The sequence below is a fragment of the Patiria miniata genome, unplaced genomic scaffold (genome assembly GCF_015706575.1).
Source record: "Patiria miniata isolate m_02_andy unplaced genomic scaffold, ASM1570657v1 HiC_scaffold_3, whole genome shotgun sequence".
Classification (NCBI taxonomy): Eukaryota; Metazoa; Echinodermata; class Asteroidea; order Valvatida; family Asterinidae; genus Patiria; species Patiria miniata.
The window spans coordinates 43,394,355-43,412,316 of NW_024037069.1; the positions used below are offsets into that span (position 1 = coordinate 43,394,355).

The 17,962-nt window shown below is 41.0% G+C and overlaps 1 protein-coding gene across 1 annotated transcript; it reads right to left on the reverse strand.

Annotated features, from left to right (window-relative positions):
* Positions 1 to 1,263: 1,263 nt before the first annotated feature.
* Positions 1,264 to 15,413, reverse strand: LOC119737027 (lactoperoxidase-like). Its single transcript, XM_038211092.1, has 12 exons — positions 15,288 to 15,413; positions 14,835 to 14,959; positions 14,304 to 14,369; positions 13,614 to 13,734; positions 12,916 to 13,106; positions 12,193 to 12,366; positions 11,066 to 11,287; positions 6,689 to 7,358; positions 5,313 to 5,489; positions 3,808 to 3,968; positions 2,365 to 2,542; positions 1,264 to 1,741 (listed from the first exon to the last, which is right to left on the reverse strand). The coding sequence occupies exons 1-12, from the start codon at positions 15,293 to 15,295 to the stop codon at positions 1,600 to 1,602; spliced, it is 2,235 nt and encodes a 744-aa protein (XP_038067020.1). The 5' UTR covers positions 15,296 to 15,413; the 3' UTR covers positions 1,264 to 1,599.
* Between the last annotated feature and the right edge of the window lie 2,549 nt (positions 15,414 to 17,962).

A 17,962-nucleotide genomic window follows, 5' to 3' on the forward strand; every position in this document is an offset into this window, starting at 1 on the left:
GGTATCGTTCTGGTTTGCGGTAACACCATGTGGTAACGATTACTGCTTAGAAGATATTTAGTTATGAAAAAAACTTGTCCTGCTTATTATCAACTTTCGCTAAGTAGTTTTTGTTCTGATAAGAACAGTCCTGCTTTTTAAGTTCTAAAAGAACCGTCTTTGGTCTCAACGTTTCGACTATAGCCTGCTCTAACCTCGTCCCCAGTGCTCACTTTATTTCCAACCACGTTTCCAATAGTAAGCCCTGGATGGGAAAGTTTCTTCCTGTATCCTGATTCGATACCGCAATTGGCTAGTAATGGATTTTTATCGTGTACTTGGTGCTATTATTCACAACGTGCAGTACGTGTTTTCGCGATCATTCGTCCACGCCTTCTCGAAAATACTAATTTTCTTTCCAATTTGCTCATATTAATATGAAATATGATACTGCATGTTGTCTCGATAAGATCGTAACAGATTAATTAAATAAATTTTGTTTTCGTAACCCACGCTGTGCTCGCGCTGCGACGAATCATTTACCCCAGACACCGCATACAAGAACGAACGATAATGTAACGCACATGCAGGCACCAGACTATTCCTCATTTGCATACGTGTTCAAAAATCTTGCACATGCAAATGATCCAATACCAGGGTGAGAGAGCAGGCAGTGATGGGCGCGTACTGCTCGACACCCTGGGTCGAGGTTGCCTTCGTGTTTATTTTAAAGAGAAGACCTTTTTTCCCTAATTAACCTTCTATACCCAAGGTACTTTACTTGCAGGCAAGTTTTATGGATACACGTGCAATATTTTAATGCAGAAATACAATGAAAGGGAACACACAACATTTAGCTTGTGCTTTAATTTTCACAAATGGGTGGATTTGGGGTGAGTATTTTATAGCAAATATTGATACACTGACTTGTTGGACGTTTTGTGTTCGTAGATGCTGGAAAAACCAAGAAAAGCAACCATGTTTTTGTAGTCTGGTTCCCGGACCCAACTTAAGATGAAACAGATCACTTTATAGACGTCGGGGAATTGTAAGGTCAGGAAACCAGTCTAGCTTGCTTGTACCCGTTCATAGTTGTGTAATCGATTGCAAACAAAATGCGAACTTTAAGCTAAATCTTGTAAGTTTGGTTGGGGCATTATTTGAAAAAGCCAGTTTTGATACAAAAATATCACTTTAATGACTGCACACTAGATGCCATGATTTCACAGGATAGACAGTCATTCACTAACAGTCCAGTAAGGTATTTCATAATAATCTGGTGGTTCTGTTGTTTGATGTTTGCAAATGCTGTATATTCCCTTTTAAGTAAATAAGATGTTTTCCCCCCAAAAATCGAAACACTACTATAATCTGTATTGGTTATATCATTCTCTACAGGAGCCCCTTCAAAATGAAAAAGAGCGAAAGCAAAATAGAACGACCATTAATAAATAAAAACAAATATTGAGAACGTTTTAATTATTGAAAATATTCATTTTAACTGAAAAAAAACCCGCCGTTGAAACCCTTCACCTCTTCTCAAGCCATTACATGCTAAGGAGATCTTGATTTTAATAAAGTAACTGTGTTTATTTTCGGATCTGAAATGTGCGCTGACGTCTAGACGAATTTCGACAGGTCGACGACGGGAATCTGGTCCGAGTCACAAAACACACGAGAGTTATCCAAGCCATCCAGCACAACCGCTCTCTTGTGAGGCCAGGTACCAGACCGACTATATTCGTAGAAGGAGTCGTACAACCTGAGGTGGTGCATACAAATTAAAGGTATTTCATTAATGACAACAGTAGAAACCTTGCATAGAGCGCCCTCTTGAGCACAGGATTTGTTATTTTAAATTCAGTGATATGAAAGTAAAAGTGTCTAATTATGTTATCACCGACGAACAAAGATCAATCTGTCATGTTCTGTGTTTGGACCGTTGACAATGTCAATTGTGCACGTTTGGGGCGCAATATACAAAGGGAAAAGAATGCAAAGTGCGCCTATATAGCTTGCTTCAGAAATCCAGTGTTAAATGTAACAGAAAACCAAGTAGTAACAAGTTTGTAAAATGTATCAGTAAAGGCTACATATTATGGTCGGGATGTCCCATAAGAAGATGTCTTGATTTAAGCCGTGTAGACTAGGAATTGCAGTTATTATAACTGCGGTGTCCCGTGATAGCACAGCAATCGCGAATGCCAAACATTTCTGGGGAGATTATTTGCCCATAGAGTTTCGAGCCGTTGTCTGTATTCAACAGACAAATGGTATGGTAAAGGACTTTGAAAAACCGTGCAAAGGTTTCCATGGAACCACAGCCGTGCTTGATTTTCACATGCTTCCCCTGCATTTCTGGGTTTAATTCTTGGCTAAGCTCACCCTCTCTTTGCTTCAGAGGAATCACCGTGTTGCCGGGCGTAAACCTCCTCGAGATCGACCTGTCCAGCCTGATAATTATTCGATTTGATGAAGATGAAGGGCTGTATCTTCCGCAGTCCCTCCACATTGTCGCACATAAGTCGTGCCGCGGTAGCCTTCTTAATCTCCTGAATCTGATCTATAAAGTGAAATAAAGTGAACCAAAGGAAGAGACAAAAACTTTAAGCAAATTGGGATTCCAAAACGACACTATTTTGTGAAAGACACTGTAGTGAAGGCCAGGATGCTAACACAAGCTGACACAATACGTGAACGACACCACGAAGTAACACCGGTGTCATATGAAAATCCGACTCCTATGAAAATCGGACCCCTTTTCGCTATTATTGGTAAAGCTCTCACACGTGACAGGTCACTCTCCCATAATGATCCTAAAAATTGCATCTTATCGTACCTACGCATGCACATTACTACCAATGAGTCCACATTTCATGGAGTCGGATATTCACGCTACACCGGAGTGGACTTGAGTTCACACTACGCGCGCGTATTTTACAGAACCGAGTGATTTCCGTTTCCACGAAGTACGCCACCCATCTTTATTTCACCAGTTTCAAGGCCTTTATTCATTTGTTTGTAATCCTACAAAAATACGGATTAATTACATTCCCGTCAAACGTTCTCAAACGTTTTTATCGAAATGGTATTTCCGTATGAGTGTTGTGGCTTGTGAAAACGAAAATCGTTCGCGCCAGTGTCCGATGTGCGCGCGTCCACTTGGTTGTTACTTCGTGAAACCAACATTTTCCATGAAGCGAACGTAACATGCATAATCTTCAAATCAATGAGGGAGCTTCGTGTTGTGTGCACCCGTTGCCTTTATAATAGGATTATAATACAGAGTAATTTACGGGAACAACTTCCATTTTTGATGTGGCATTGCAACTCACACTAACGCCGTACGCGTTTTTAAAGACGAGGCGTACGCGCATTTTGACATTCCTATTGGTCAAAGGAGCTCGGAGTGGGTGCGTACTACCTGAGCGCGACTCAGGCGAATCTGGTGTCAGTGCCACCTCGGAAAATGGTTTTAAATGAATTGGTCCACAAAAAGGACTATTGTGCGGAGAAAAGTGGTTCAGGAGGATCTGCTATTCTTATTCGGAAATGATAAGAGATCAACTACCTAGCTCTGATTATTTCCCGATTCAATTTATCTGATACAAAAAGTAACGCGGTACATGTCCATTTCAAGTCACGTAAATCCTCGTCAAGTCATGAATAATGAAGACATACCTTTTCCATCTTTCGTGCCTTTCGCCTAGATGGATTTGTGCTTTGATGTTAGACAGTATCTTACTAAAACTCTAAAGAGAGCGTTACAAAGCACTACATTTAATACAAACATGATGATTATGTCATTCGATAAAACCTATTCCGTACCTGGAGTGAACTGCTCCGAGTTCTCATAAAAGAAACGATCGCCGAATTTGATTCGATGGAACTGATCGGCAAAGATGCAAGCAAGAAACGGTCCGACCAGGGTGTTGGGAAGATGGGTCTCAAGCACCGAGCCTACGAATGCATCTACATCCTTCACGTCACTGATGATGCAATGCCATATTTGGGAGAGTGGAGGTCAACAATTAACAATGGGTGATAATCATCAGGGATTATAATGTTACCGTCTTAAACTAGAACTAGTTTACCTATGCATAAGATGGGATTTTGCATCGGGGTGATGCAAATCATATTAGGTTTTGCCATTCACCGATGTATGAATAGCCAATAAGGTGCCAGCTGCTATGTACATCAGATTCGAACTAGCCAACCCGTTATCTCGGTGGTCGAGTGGTGAGACATCTGTACTAGAAAGCAGGAGGTCGTGGGTTCGAGTCCCACCCGAGTGATCATTTCAAACTTTCACTCGGGACGTAATACATTGAGTATACAGTGTTTATACGTCGGTGAAGGGCAAAACCCAATTTCATTTAGAAATTTACTTTCCATATTTACGAAGTGGCCATTCTCTCCGAAGTAATACATTGCACACGAGAAGGATAATCACTTGAAAAGCCAACGCCCAAAATATAAGCTTTTAATATAAAACCCCTGGCCACCAAATGAAGAAAATGCGACGCCGAAGGCACAATTGAAACACCATACTTTTGGTAAATTTTGGGGTACATTTCCTCCTTCTGGATACCGTCCAACCACTACACAAAATGTCGTCCACCTTGTTCGGAAAAGATGTTGTACAGCGCCAGTGCGAGTACACAATGTCAGTGTTGCAAGAAGTCTTGCATACAAGTCTTGCATGAAATCGATCAAAATGATAGTTAATATAAACCCCTAAGCTGGTAGAAAGTAGGTATTGGTAATTGGTACTCCCTAGGAGGATAGGAAAAACATGCAAGTGCACAATAAGCTCTGGCCTTTTTGCAAGAAGTCTCGCATGACAGGCTTGCATGACAGGCTTGCATGACAGGCTTGCATGAAGTTGATCAAAATGATCCCTGCCAGAGCATAAAATGAAATCGATCACATCGATCCCTTCAAAGAGCGGAAAAATGCGAGGCCAATGGCACATAATGAAAGACCATACTTTGGGTCAATTTTGGGGGGACAGACAGACTGGACGACCGACCGACCACCAAGGGACATGTAGAAGCTCCTGCGACAGCTTATATATAACGGAATTGGCTCCTACGGAACACTGAATCGATTTATAGTAGCTCACTGGATCAGTAACCCGTCCAGATGTCATGATAGGTCTCGTGAAATTATACACTTTTCAATATTTTTGAAGATATTTTTCAATAGCCTAATAAAAATATGACAACTTTGAAGAAATTGTCAAAATGAGATTTTACTGGAATATGAAAAGTTCCCGATTCATTTGATCGTTATGCCAAGCACGGACAGTACAGTTTATAAGGTTTACATACCTGTATGCTTTCTGGAGGCCTCGGAGATCATCCCACGGCATGACGCCATCATCAATAAGGTCTTGAAAACTATTGATTTCACCCAGGCCGCAGAAATCCTTCCTGATGGTGGTATAGCTCGGCAAGCCGTGGTCTCTACCTCGTTGGATATCTATTGACACCAGGTCAAACCCATCACTGCGAAAAAACATACCAAAAACTGAGTTCGGCTGATGTTTTTTTTATGTCATTATGACTGATTTTGTTTGTATTGCTGAAAGTATGGCCTCATTGAGCTCGCAAGTGCGCTGTGTAACCTAAAGCCAGCCTCAGGTCGACCTGCGATTTGCTAGCACCACGACGGAACTGTTGGCATCAAGCAGAAAAACAATACTCAGGTCACAAAACTGAGAAATCGTGTGATTCTCGTGAAACAAGCGGCATCCCGACGCAAAATAATCTCAACCATGCTCATGTCACCCAAGACGCGACGATCCACCACGATTCCACCGTAGAGACAGTCATGTCACAGTCAATCGGCGACTGAAATGTTCCCGACGGTCGTAGCTCAGACGCAGCTTGATCCTGAAAGGTCAGTCGCCGACTGATCTGAGTCGTCGCAAGGTCGACCTGAGGGTGGCTTAACGGCGAGAGCCACGCCACCGGTTTGCACGTGTTTTTCAAATGAGGTATTGAAGATGGGCTCCATGAGCCTTGATCGTTTCACGTCCACACCACATTGAAGTACTTTGATGTATATCATTCATGTCACATATAGGCCTATATTTTATTTCTAGACTGGAAGTGACTGAATATTCAGAAAACGGGTACAAGGAATTTGTGAATAAGCTTATTTGAGATAATTATGACGGACATAATAAGGGGGCGCGAAAGGCGCACCCAAGCAAGTAACGTCTCAAAGAGACCAGTCCTAATTGCCCATACTTCAAATTCTTTTAAAAATACTCAAAACTTTCACAGGTGTTCAGGATCCACAGAAAAGAATGATGTCAACATGTCTTTCATTTCCGTTCAATTTTTGGTGCGACTTTTTGAGATATTCTTACACAAAGAAGACCGGACCAAAGAACGAATGATATTTCCCAAACTGGAAAAGTAGCCATTTTGAAAAGGATCCCTTGACAACATGGCTATATAGCGCCACTTTCGGACCCAATTGCATCCAAAATGCTCAGATTTAAAGCCCCAAGCCCAGGCAAGAGGTGCAGTGCCATACATATGCGTTCATCCTCCCCCCCCCCCAAATTTAATGGCTCTCGAAACCCTCTAATAAAGAATTTTGAATGTATAACTTTTATTCATGAGCGCGGCGGACGGGTTTTTTGGGCCTATTTAATAAAGTTTATCCTGGGCTGTTGCTCACTCAGTGTACTTACCCTTCCACTTCCGGGTCACCAAAAAGATTATTGACGAGGGCGTCCGAGAAACGCCTATCCACGTTGTACATACTCTGCACCGTCATGCCTCTCAGTATGGAGTCGACAGCGCCATCAGGGATGGACTCGTCGAACATGAACGATGCGTTGAAGAACGCCTCACTCATGGGAATCCGAGGAAGTTTGCGCATATAATTCTTGGTTGCGCGTACGTAGTGAAACGGGACTTGCGTGTGTCCGAAGCGGAAGGCAGCCGCAGCGAATAGGTTGGATACGGATGCGTCTACGTCCGGGTCGTACTCGTACGGTGCGTTTGGTGAAAGGTTCTTAGATGTGTACAACTCCTCTCCGATGATCAACGGTAGGTACTCGTTGAAGATGATATGCTGCCACTTTGCTCCCAGAATCTTACGCGCCTTCTGGTAGACCTCTTCGGCGGGCAGCAAAGGGTCAAGCCTGCGGAGTTCTTCGGCAATGCGGTTGTGTTCTCGTAAGAAGAGCGTTTGGAGTGCGGTTATACCGGGCTGTTCCGCAGCGCGGTGGTCGCCGGCCTTACCGCACCAGATTCCCGCTGCCTCGTCCACTCCAGCACACCCTTTCAAATCTTTGTCCGGTGGCAGTAACTCTCGGCCCGTCATTTTATCGGTGAGGTGTTTCATCGATCCGGACTCTGCGGTAGAAGGCATGAATGATCTTTCCTTAGAAGAGGCTTTTTGTGGAAGACGTTCAAGGCTGAATTCGCTCAAGGTATGTGGTAACAACAAATAAGATTCAAAGACGGGCACAAGGGTCTGTTAGCCCTGTACTCAAAGAGCACACCTGGGTCGGTGCGATAGAGGAACGTGTCACGCAAGATCTAATCTGACGGCATCAACAAGGGATGCAAGTTGGCAATGCTTTTGGGGATTTGGCCTTCATCAAGGTTGTATCAATAAACGCTGTATGCTCAGTGCTGGCCGAGCCAGCTCGGGTGGGACTCGAACCCACGACTTCCTGCATTCTAGTACAGACGTCTTAACTTCTCGACCACCGAGCTAGAGGAGTCAAGAATCCGGTTCGAATCTGTATAGCAGCAGGTACCGCAAAGAATGATTGGTGGTGGTAGGTGTGTTGCTTTTTGTTGATGTAAGTATAACAAAGGGCCCAGGTGATGCCAGATAAATTCATATCTTGTCAATGATTTAAATCGTGTCAAAGAAGGAAATGTTGTTATGAAAAGATCACTGATCACCATACATGCGTGCTGTAGGCTATCAGCTTCGGTCCAAAAATTTGGCCACTGGTATCAAATGATTGAAAAGAGCAATGTTCATAGCGATTTTTGGCAATACACATCTAGAATTGGAAAATGTGCGATAGCTTTGTAGTGTGAGCGTTGGCAGTTTTTTTGGTGTTATAACTTTTAATTTTTTTTTCAAAATGGCCGCCAATATGCTTGAACAGGATTAATAATATGTGGTTACAAGCATTGTTTTGGCTGCCATTATTTTGTTTTTTAAAGTGATAGCACCCAAAAAGCTGCCACTGCTTCAATGCTATCATTTATTTTCCAACTACAGGGGTGCATATAATATACCTTGCCAAAAATCACATTAACCATTATTCCCCTCATTTGATACCGATCCCCCGGCTGATGGCCTACTATGCATGCTTTATGTTTCGGACTTTTGATCAAGCGTACACAATATTGTAGGCTAAAGTAGGCTTTGTGATTAATAACAACAAAAAAATAATAAAAAACACAGCTCGCTTCTCGACTAGATTTTAGATATTTCTGGTCGAATGCAATGACGCCCCGAGGCCCCGACGAAAGAAAAATATCTCCGTTGACGTCTTGTTTAACCAGCCCACTAAAGTCCCAGTCACCATTCACGGTCGGAGTTACGAATATCCACGGTTTACTAAGAATCAATCGATCACGATGAACCATCGAGATTCGTGGAGAAATCGACTTTCTAAGAATGCACTACGGTTTCAGGACGGATAGCCACGACTGTCCTAAGGTTTCTCTTCGAGTACACCACGGTTTGTCAATTATATAGACGGATTGGTGAAGAATCTTGACAGTATTACTAAGAATAATGACGTTAAGAATAATGACGATTGTCTGCGATTGGGCCACGGGTGACCAAGGTTCTACTACGAATAAAGCATACGTATTCGTATTACAACCTTAGCAGAATCCTAGCATATCCGGGCATATCCGTAGGACATTTGTATCGAAATCATAGAGATTTCTACCACGACTGAGCTACGAATCTCAAAGAATATGTACGAATAGCCACGACTACGAATTAGTACGGTTGTCCTACAGATGTCCCACAGTTGCACTACGGATTGATTTTTATGGCAATTCACCACTGAACAGTTTAAAGATTTTGCAGCCCCTCCACCTCCACGAATACCCAAGGAAGATGACGGATAACCGGACCACGGAGGTACTAAGGATGAACACGGTACTCCCGGAGGTTTATCACGAATTTTAAATAGTGGATATCCGGAGCCCCAAACTGTGAATGTGTGACTAGGGCTTATTACCAAGCAACCAACCAACCTCCCAATCGTACACAACTGGAGCCTATTCTACGGCACTGGCTCATCGGAAACTGGGATAAGCACTGAGTAACAACCTGTGTAATTTAATGTTCTTTCTTAATGATTTTTGCTGTGTACTTTCATGTGTTGTTGTGAAAAACTTAGTAGCTCCGGTGTAAAGAACATTGACTCGGGGAATGACCGGGACACACTTAAGACACTATACACAGAAGGTTATTTACTAAATCGACCAACGAAAAAAGGCTTTTATCGCCACTTTACTAAATTTTCTAATTAACTTTCACTTTTTTTCGGCGTCAACCAATTTCCAGAGGCTAAATTCTGATGGTAGTTTAGGTGAGCTATTGTAATGAATTTTAGCCAGCGGCTGGGTAGCTTGTGCTTGCCGGTAATTTAACAAGCTGTTAATTCCTGACGTTTCTATCGTAAAAGAAGTAAAATACATTAACTCGGGAAAAACGGAATATTCATCGAGTATACAAAATTCCATCTGAAAGAGTAATTATAGGCCCACTCTTTCACTTTTAAGCTGTAATTTGAGTGCCAGGACAATACTGACATGGGATACTTGATGATAATTGCTATAGCTCGTGATACGTGAACTTCTGGAGTTGAACCATTGACTTTTATACGTTGGTCAAGGACTAAACCCAACTATAGAAAAGCTGCGAGCGTTGTTCTGCATTGCAGCGTCATCAGGAAAAATATTATATGAAATTGTGCTTGCAAAGACGAGTCTTAGGCAAAGTAGCACTATATTTCATTTTCATCGGTTCCCACTTTGGTTCGTGAAAATTGGGCAGACCGGAGGAAGAATGCTACCATTAACACTCAAAATGTAACAGTTTACCGGCGAAGGTTTACATGATCCAGTGGTCGGAAAATATCCGCTTTGACAAAACATGGCAAACAATTCTCCCTAAAGCCCTTAGGTTTCCATATGGTCGTGAGGGACGCTGACAAGCACGCAAAAAGGTGAACACGCAGACTGCCGGGTATATATGACGGTTCGTGACGTCATCCCACCAACAAACAATGAAAATAAGTGGCGTCCAGATCTTTGCAACTTTCCTGTACAAATATTTTTGGACGGTTTTAAACTGTATAATAAGGCTGTCCTGACCCTTCACTTATACACTGCAATAGGTTCCAAACGTCTGACGTCAAAGTATCACGTGACCACGCGGTTCCCAGCGTTCCACCATTGCGGTGGGCAAGCGTTTGGTTACCATGTCGTGCGTTATAAAGTAGAAAGTAGGGATTGCTTTCACGTGTAAAACCGCGAATTCCTTATTATTGGCATAACGGGCACTATACCTGTGTCGCATACGGTCATACATAATCGTAACGACCCAGCATTGGGTACTGGCTAAATGTTTTCAGGACAATGAAAACGATTGAATTTTCGTTGAATTGAAATGGGATTAAAGACGTACATTCATATTCAGACAAAAATGAACGACTGATTTTTAGAAGTGAATGAACATTTCAGGAAATTGGCCAAAATGATTGAATTTTCGTTGAATTGAAATGGGATTAAAGACGTACATTCATATTGAGACAAAAATGAAAGACTGACTTTTAGAAGTGAATAAACATTTCAGGAAATTGGCCGGGAAAACATCTGATCGTTTGGAAATGTAGGCGATGAAACGTTTCCATGCATCTGCTTTGCATTGTGGATCCCGCCTGCAACGCTCTCTGCGTCTCACAATTCTATTTGGTAAATTATTTCCTTATAGCCTAATGTATGTGCGGAAGATTATAATGCTTATGAAAAAGGTACCAGTGCGGTAAAAATTAGTTTTTAGGCCTACGTACCATCCTTCAGTTCAGCTGCCAAAGCGTCATCAGAACCATAGACGAAGGACGCGTCTAGATACGACGTAATGAAATTGGTTTGTTGACGAACTCCCATGGAATCCACTTCATATTTTGATCTGCGAATGTTGAAGCAAGGTTGCTTGCCGCCAAATACTGGGTCTGACTCGTCGATCATGATGGGGAAACACTCGCCCTCCTCCGAGCAATCTGAACAGTCAACTGTGGTGCAGAAAGGGTATAAAAAAAAGGGGGGGGGGTAATTATACATAAGTATCCATAAAAGCAAGGAAACTAATTCATAGTCTGTTAGAAACTGGAAACCAAACCAAAGTCATTATCTGAAAAAAAAAAATCGCCAGGTCAATTAATAATATACTGAAATAGTGTAAAACAACACAGCGGACGTCGAATTCAAACTCATGAATATCGCAGACAACTATCACCTGGAAGGCGATTAAACCAAATCGCACGAGAACTAAGTAATCAGCGAATATCGATACTCGTGGACAGACTTACTATTAACTTCAATTGGCCTATTTGTATACACAAAATCTAGCAAATGGCTAGTTTGAAGAGTACTCTGACTTCATAGGACGAAAGCAATGTTCAGCGATGGACATAACCATGCGGGATGCAATACAAGTACACAAAGCCAGGTGGGATTGAAATATAATTTACGCTGGTCATTCTATAAGGGTCCAAAGTGACATATTTCTTGTTCCTATTGTTAACTTTGTAATTTGCCATTCAAGTAACCATAAGAATGACTTCCAACGATTTTTTATTTGTTGGGTAGGTATCTTGCTGTTCATCACAATCACTCTCGAGGAAGATTTATAAGAATTATCAAATTGCATATATGCTAGATGTAACAGGAGCAAGAAAAAAGTCTGACACATGTAGCAAACACTATAATCCAAACCCTTGCACACAACTTCCATTTATAATATTAGTCCTCGCAACACATATACCAAGCATACATTGCAGAGATCTTTAAGGTACCTGTTTTGGCCCCAAATAGATATACATGAGTAAATATCTCGTGTATTCGTTGTTACTAAATTAAAAAAAAATCCCCAAAATCCTCAAAGATTGCTGCCGAGAGTGAATGGTCTATACTTTACCTTGTGGGGAATGGCTTGCCGACACGTCGTGATCCGCTAGCTGTCCAATATTCATCCCCATCTGAGTGAAATCTCTGACCATTCTACGGTGGGTGTTGAAGACAGTTCGGCTGACATCACGGGCGTTGGGTAACGGTCCGCCACTCACTGACAACGTGCGTGGCTCAGACAGTCCTAAGGGATTAAGAGGAGTATTTCTGTACCACTTTTCACATTACATAGTAATGTTGCTCTCCCCGTGCTATTTTCGAAACAAGATATTTTTAAAAATGCTTTGTGTTATGTGATGTAAAAGCTGTTCCTTTTTTGCTTAAGATATTAAACAAGAAAAATCCGTCCACGTTAAATTAGGCAGAAATGAATTCACAAAATGTTCGGCCCGACGGTGGCCCAATTCGGGTATTTTTTGTGTGCCTTAACAGAGGCGCAACATTAGTTGGACTCGAAAACCTAGAGCGTTGCAGATACTCAAAATCGATAATAAGACAATTTCATTGATAAAACATACAATGCCGATACAGTGCAGTGGAAATGAAACATCATTGGCCATTGTGCCATTTACAAATTCCTTATGCCCAAGCCAGTGTGATGTCCACGCTGTTTCCTTTTTAAACATTTTAAAGAACACTTTTATCAAAAAAATGTTCTATCGTATGTCGCTATAATGTTAACCACACGGTGTTATCGAGGATATTGTGTTGGTGGTTTTCTTTCGGGACTTACCGTCGTCATAAGCATTGATCTCCGGGATCCGTTTCTGTGCTGTGCCCGCGGACCCTTGAGTCGACTTTGCGACATTGTTGCAAGTACCGTCTATCGTGCGGTACCCGTATGGGGTCGTATCGCATGTCTCTTCTTCACCAAGGATTTCCCGGATTTGCAAGATCCGTTTCTCCAATTCCCCAGCCGATAACCTACAACAATTGCGAATCTGTATTAAACACTTGTAAATGGCACATGAACTCGTCAAACGGCTCAGCCTCTATTCACAATAATTATAGAGGTATCGATAACAATGAGAACCATTATGGCTATAATACAATAATTATAAGACGTTAGATTTGGTGCGCGTATACGGGATATGTACGCAACACGGAAAAGTTACAAGTTATATATCAACGTTTGGACTTGAAGGAGCTTGCATGAATGCAAGTAGTACCGTAGTCGGATCTGTCTGATATGCGAATCCCTTGTTTGACGTGTAACTAATCAATCAATCAATCAACTGCAGGTGTTGGTTAAACCATATCCACTTCTTGGCTGCAACGCCTGGGAAAATACCAAAAATTATCAAACATGGCCCCCAGCAATAACCCTGACTTAGGCCCAACCAAATTCTTCAAAAAGTCCCAATGTCTATTTCACGTCTTAATGAAAATCATTTGATATTGCCGATATCTCGTTACAGGAATTTGACTTACAATTGACGGAAGGCGCCCTCACTGTCTTCCAGCTTCCTCAGGTACATCTCAAGTTTCCTTTTGTTCACAGGCGATCGTTTACGGCTGTTGAACTGGCCCAACAAGACATCTGGAGTTCGATCTATAGTTGTTTGTGAAAGGGGCATTGTTTCCTATCAGGGAGTTTTACAGAAAAGTGCAGGTGTTGCGTATAAAACACCATTACACCTACATCTTTTTTTTTTATAGCAATGACCACGAACAGGTAAAATCGCCAAAAGAAAGTCTAGTGGTAGACTGCCTCAGATACATCAAAGCGAACATGGTGCTCAATATCAATGTCAGAATGAAGAATTTTTTTTTTTCATTTGAAAAAAACAAAACAAGACCACAATTTTTCTTCTGAGAGCCAGCGGTAAAACTGTCAAGGCAATTCAATCGTTAAGTTTGAGTTAATGGATGGTCATGGTTGAAGCATGATAATAAACACGTTTCACCCCAATTTTTATTACCTATAAAATACTCAATAAATGGGAAACATAAATTTGACACCCCATTTATTTTGTTTCAATGTGAGAGAAGAGGCAAAACGTTCGTGACGGTATCGGCTGGTGACCAGCAAATACTTTAATGAGCAAATATTTGGACGAAACAACAGGTATTTCATCATATTGAAGATTATGATCGAAGATTTGTTTCCTTGACACCTACCTTTGTTTTCATCGTCAGTCGATCGTTTGCTGTTGAAGTCGCTCAACAAGACATCCGGGTTCCGATCTTGGGTTAAAAGAGAAACGAAATTGAACCACGAGAGCAGAATCAAAAGTTAAATAAAGTCAGGACTTTGATGGTTTGACGAAGTTTGCTGTGATAAAAAAAAGAGAAAATCAATTTAACTCGAAGCGGGCGGGGTCCGTACCTAAAACATAAATTATGAAAGACAAAAAGGATTCAAAACGGTCTTTTTGGTACCGGTACCAACTTAAAGTTCTCGAACAGTTATTGTCTTATACATATCACAATAAAATTCTCTTTCAAAAAAAGCTTAACACTTTTTACTTCTCAAAATATATAGAAGTCCCTGCATGGAATCTCTTTGCAAACCGAAATACTTAGAAATGCACGGAATATTTTCCCCCTTTGGCAGCATAGGTTGTTGCGCGTCTACAACAAATCTACTTGGTATAATTATGACGACAGTTGTCAGGACAGTGTTTCTTTTTATAAAAACAAAATACAAACCATTTGAGTAAGTTGCGGTATTTTCATCTCTGAGGAGAAGATCCTCCAAATCTTCCAGACTTTTCAGGTCCTCGTTCAATAACGTACAACAAACAGATGAAGCCAGGAGCACTATCAAAAGTAGCCTGAGAGAAACATTATTTAAAACCAATAATAAAGTGTATCAATCAGCAGGAACGGACCGCTATACCAACATTTACCCAACTCTAGATATACTAATTTTTTTGGTTTTTAAAGTAAATCCACCAAGTAAAAGGTGGAAATATTTATTGTGATACTATCTTTTGTGATTCCCTAACTGCTTCGGAAATGTCCAAAATAACCAACAGGAATGTGTCTTCCGAGATCACCATCTCTTCAGGAATGCTCTAATGTCAAAGGCTTCCTTTCCCCCCGAAATATAGACACTTTAAAAGAGCCGTTGACTTGGCAGGAATATTTTGAAAATCTCACCTGATCATTGTGAAAGTTGCCCAAAGAGCTACTTCTCTAGATGCAAAAATTCAACCACAACTGTATGACTTTTACGCTACAGTACGACTAGCACCGCTATCTGACTATGGTATCTGTTATGAACTGGGATCCACGCTGTAAAAAGCAACTGGTCATTCAATTTTCATGAAACACATCCGTGTTTTCAACAACATTTCTCATTGGAGGAGGTATCATTCGTTAATCCATGAGTGTGGTTTACAAACAAAGTTTCAGCATCCAATCAGATTTCGACTGCACTATAATCCCATACCATTTCAAAAGGGCGATTTTCATTGGCCATTCGCATGTATGGTCACGTCGTGTGTTTTTGACATAAAAACAATTGGCCATTCCCATGCATGGTCACGTCGTGTGTTTTTGACATTGAGATCCCGACCCACAGTCTGTCTGTCTACTGAAAAGTTCATAAAAATATTGTATTTATTTAACAATTACTCCATTAGTAAAAGTATCATTTTTCATGCTGTTCTTTAATTAAATTTAAAAGTGAGGGTTTATTTTTCCCAGACCTTGACACGGCGGAATTAATACTTGCGCTGTAATTACCGTTTTAGCATATTATAACTCACGCTATGGTGTATAACACGGTTTTAAGCAATAGCGTTGGAATTCAATTCAATTCAATACAACATTTATTTCTATTTAACCAAAAAACAAAATACAATTCATTTGCATGGCCATTGAGGGAAATCAAGATAAAGGATGTAGATGTACAGGAAAAACAAGTAAGGAAATATATTAAAGAAAATGCAATTAGTTAATTAGCCTTAGCTTGTCAATGACAGGTGCTGAAAGATAGAACTCAGAAGCAATCAATTAAAGCAAAACAAACAAACAAACAAACACCCCCAACAAACAAACAAACACCCCAACAGCCCCAACAAACAAACAAACAAACATTATACAGTATTAACAATCATAAAAACTATATACTCAGAAAATATGAAGCAAATAAAAAGGTATTGAATAAACAATACAGCAATAAAATCAATACCTAAAAAAATTGGAATACAGAACGGCAAGGAGAAGATTTAAATACATAAATAAAAAAAAGTACAGGCTAAATTATAAAGAAAAAAAAACCAGGGTGGAATAGAGGCAAACTTAAAAAAAAAAGCTTGCATGGAAAACATGGGAAAAAAAGTTGTGCTGGTAAAAAGGCAGGTAGAGATTATTACGTGACCTATTGTGTTTGTTGCAATGCAGTTTGCTATCAAATGTTCATCGTCATCTGCGTAGTCTTTGACCTAAAGGCGAAAGTATGTAGCGAATAGGGCTATACTAGATATACCCTATGGCTCAGAGACATGGCGAACCACAAAAAAGATAATGAAGAAGATCCAAACATTTGCAAACAAGTGTCTGCGAAGAATCCTCCGCATTTACTGGCAGCAACATGTCTCAAACCAGGAACTATGGAGGAGAGCTCAACAAACCCCAATTGAGGAAGAAATCCTGAAGCGCAAATGGAGGTGGATCAGCCACACTCTAAGGAAGCCGATCTCAAGCATCACCAGACAAGCCTTGACTTGGAATCCACACAGGAAAAGAAATAGAGGAAGACCAAATAACACCTGGCAGCGAGACACAATGGCTGATGCGAGACAGATGGGATACAGCTGGAAGGAACTGGAAAAGCTAGCAAAGAACAGACCAAGACGGAGGAGCTTTGTTGATGGCCTATGTGCCACTAGGCATCATCAAGGCATTAAGCAAGTAAGTAATGTAGCGAATAAATACAAACAAGCTTTTTCTGGCTCGTCATATTCCCAGTGCTGGTAAGCAAAAACAATGATCGGCCTATATAGTAAGGACTAGTATCGAAATAGTTGACTGTAGAGGGCAATAGCATGAATAGTAGCAAAATTTTCAGTCTTTTTGTATTCTCCTAATCTCCCTATACCTAGACTTTTGTTATTTAACACATTCCCCTAGATATCTCAAAAGATTTCCTGAGATTCTGGTAACACAGTAACCAACACAAAAGAGGGGGGGGGGGGGTGTCCCTCTGTCACATATGGTGCTACATTATGTCGAACTTAGCTGGCCTCAAATAAAAATGGACCCGGACATTTGGCCTGTTCCAGCTGGTTTAAAGACTATTACCGTATGCGATAAATTAAAGATGGCATTGTGGTATAATTGCATTGACAAAAGCGATCCGACTTTCACAGATGGTGACGCGATTCCAGTTGTCAGCGTCAATGGAATCGAGGAGTATCCATTCTGTGACTGAAATTATCTCTGTCGTCATCTGGACAAATTAATGGTGGCAGTTTTCGGATAGCAGTTCGTGTCATCATGATAAACACTTGTGTTTCTGTAACATGAGAAATGCGACACAACAGACCTCAATAGTCAATATCATGGACTGGGTTAGTCGTTTGGGTTTGGCGAAGCTAGCCTTTCGCCAAGTCCATCGTGGCTTAACTTGTCGGCATTAGATAAACCCGCGATGAATAAAAAAGAATTGTCGGATAATATTTATGCTACATTTATGCTATGCGCCCTCTACTGTTCGTCTACTATTATGCCAGTCCTGTAGTACAGGTCGATCAGATATTGTGTTTTTTCTTAATATATACCAGCACTTGGAATATGATCAGAAAACAATCGCGTTTGTGTTTAATAGG

Coding starts and splice junctions, on each gene's coding strand:
- LOC119737027 (XM_038211092.1), bottom strand. Junction 5,490..6,688: donor GGTGACCCGGAAGTGGAAGG/GTAAGTACACTG, acceptor GTTTTTTCGCAG/TGATGGGTTTGACCTGGTGT. Junction 1,742..2,364: donor TCCTCTGAAGCAAAGAGAGG/GTGAGCTTAGCC, acceptor GCACCACCTCAG/GTTGTACGACTCCTTCTACG.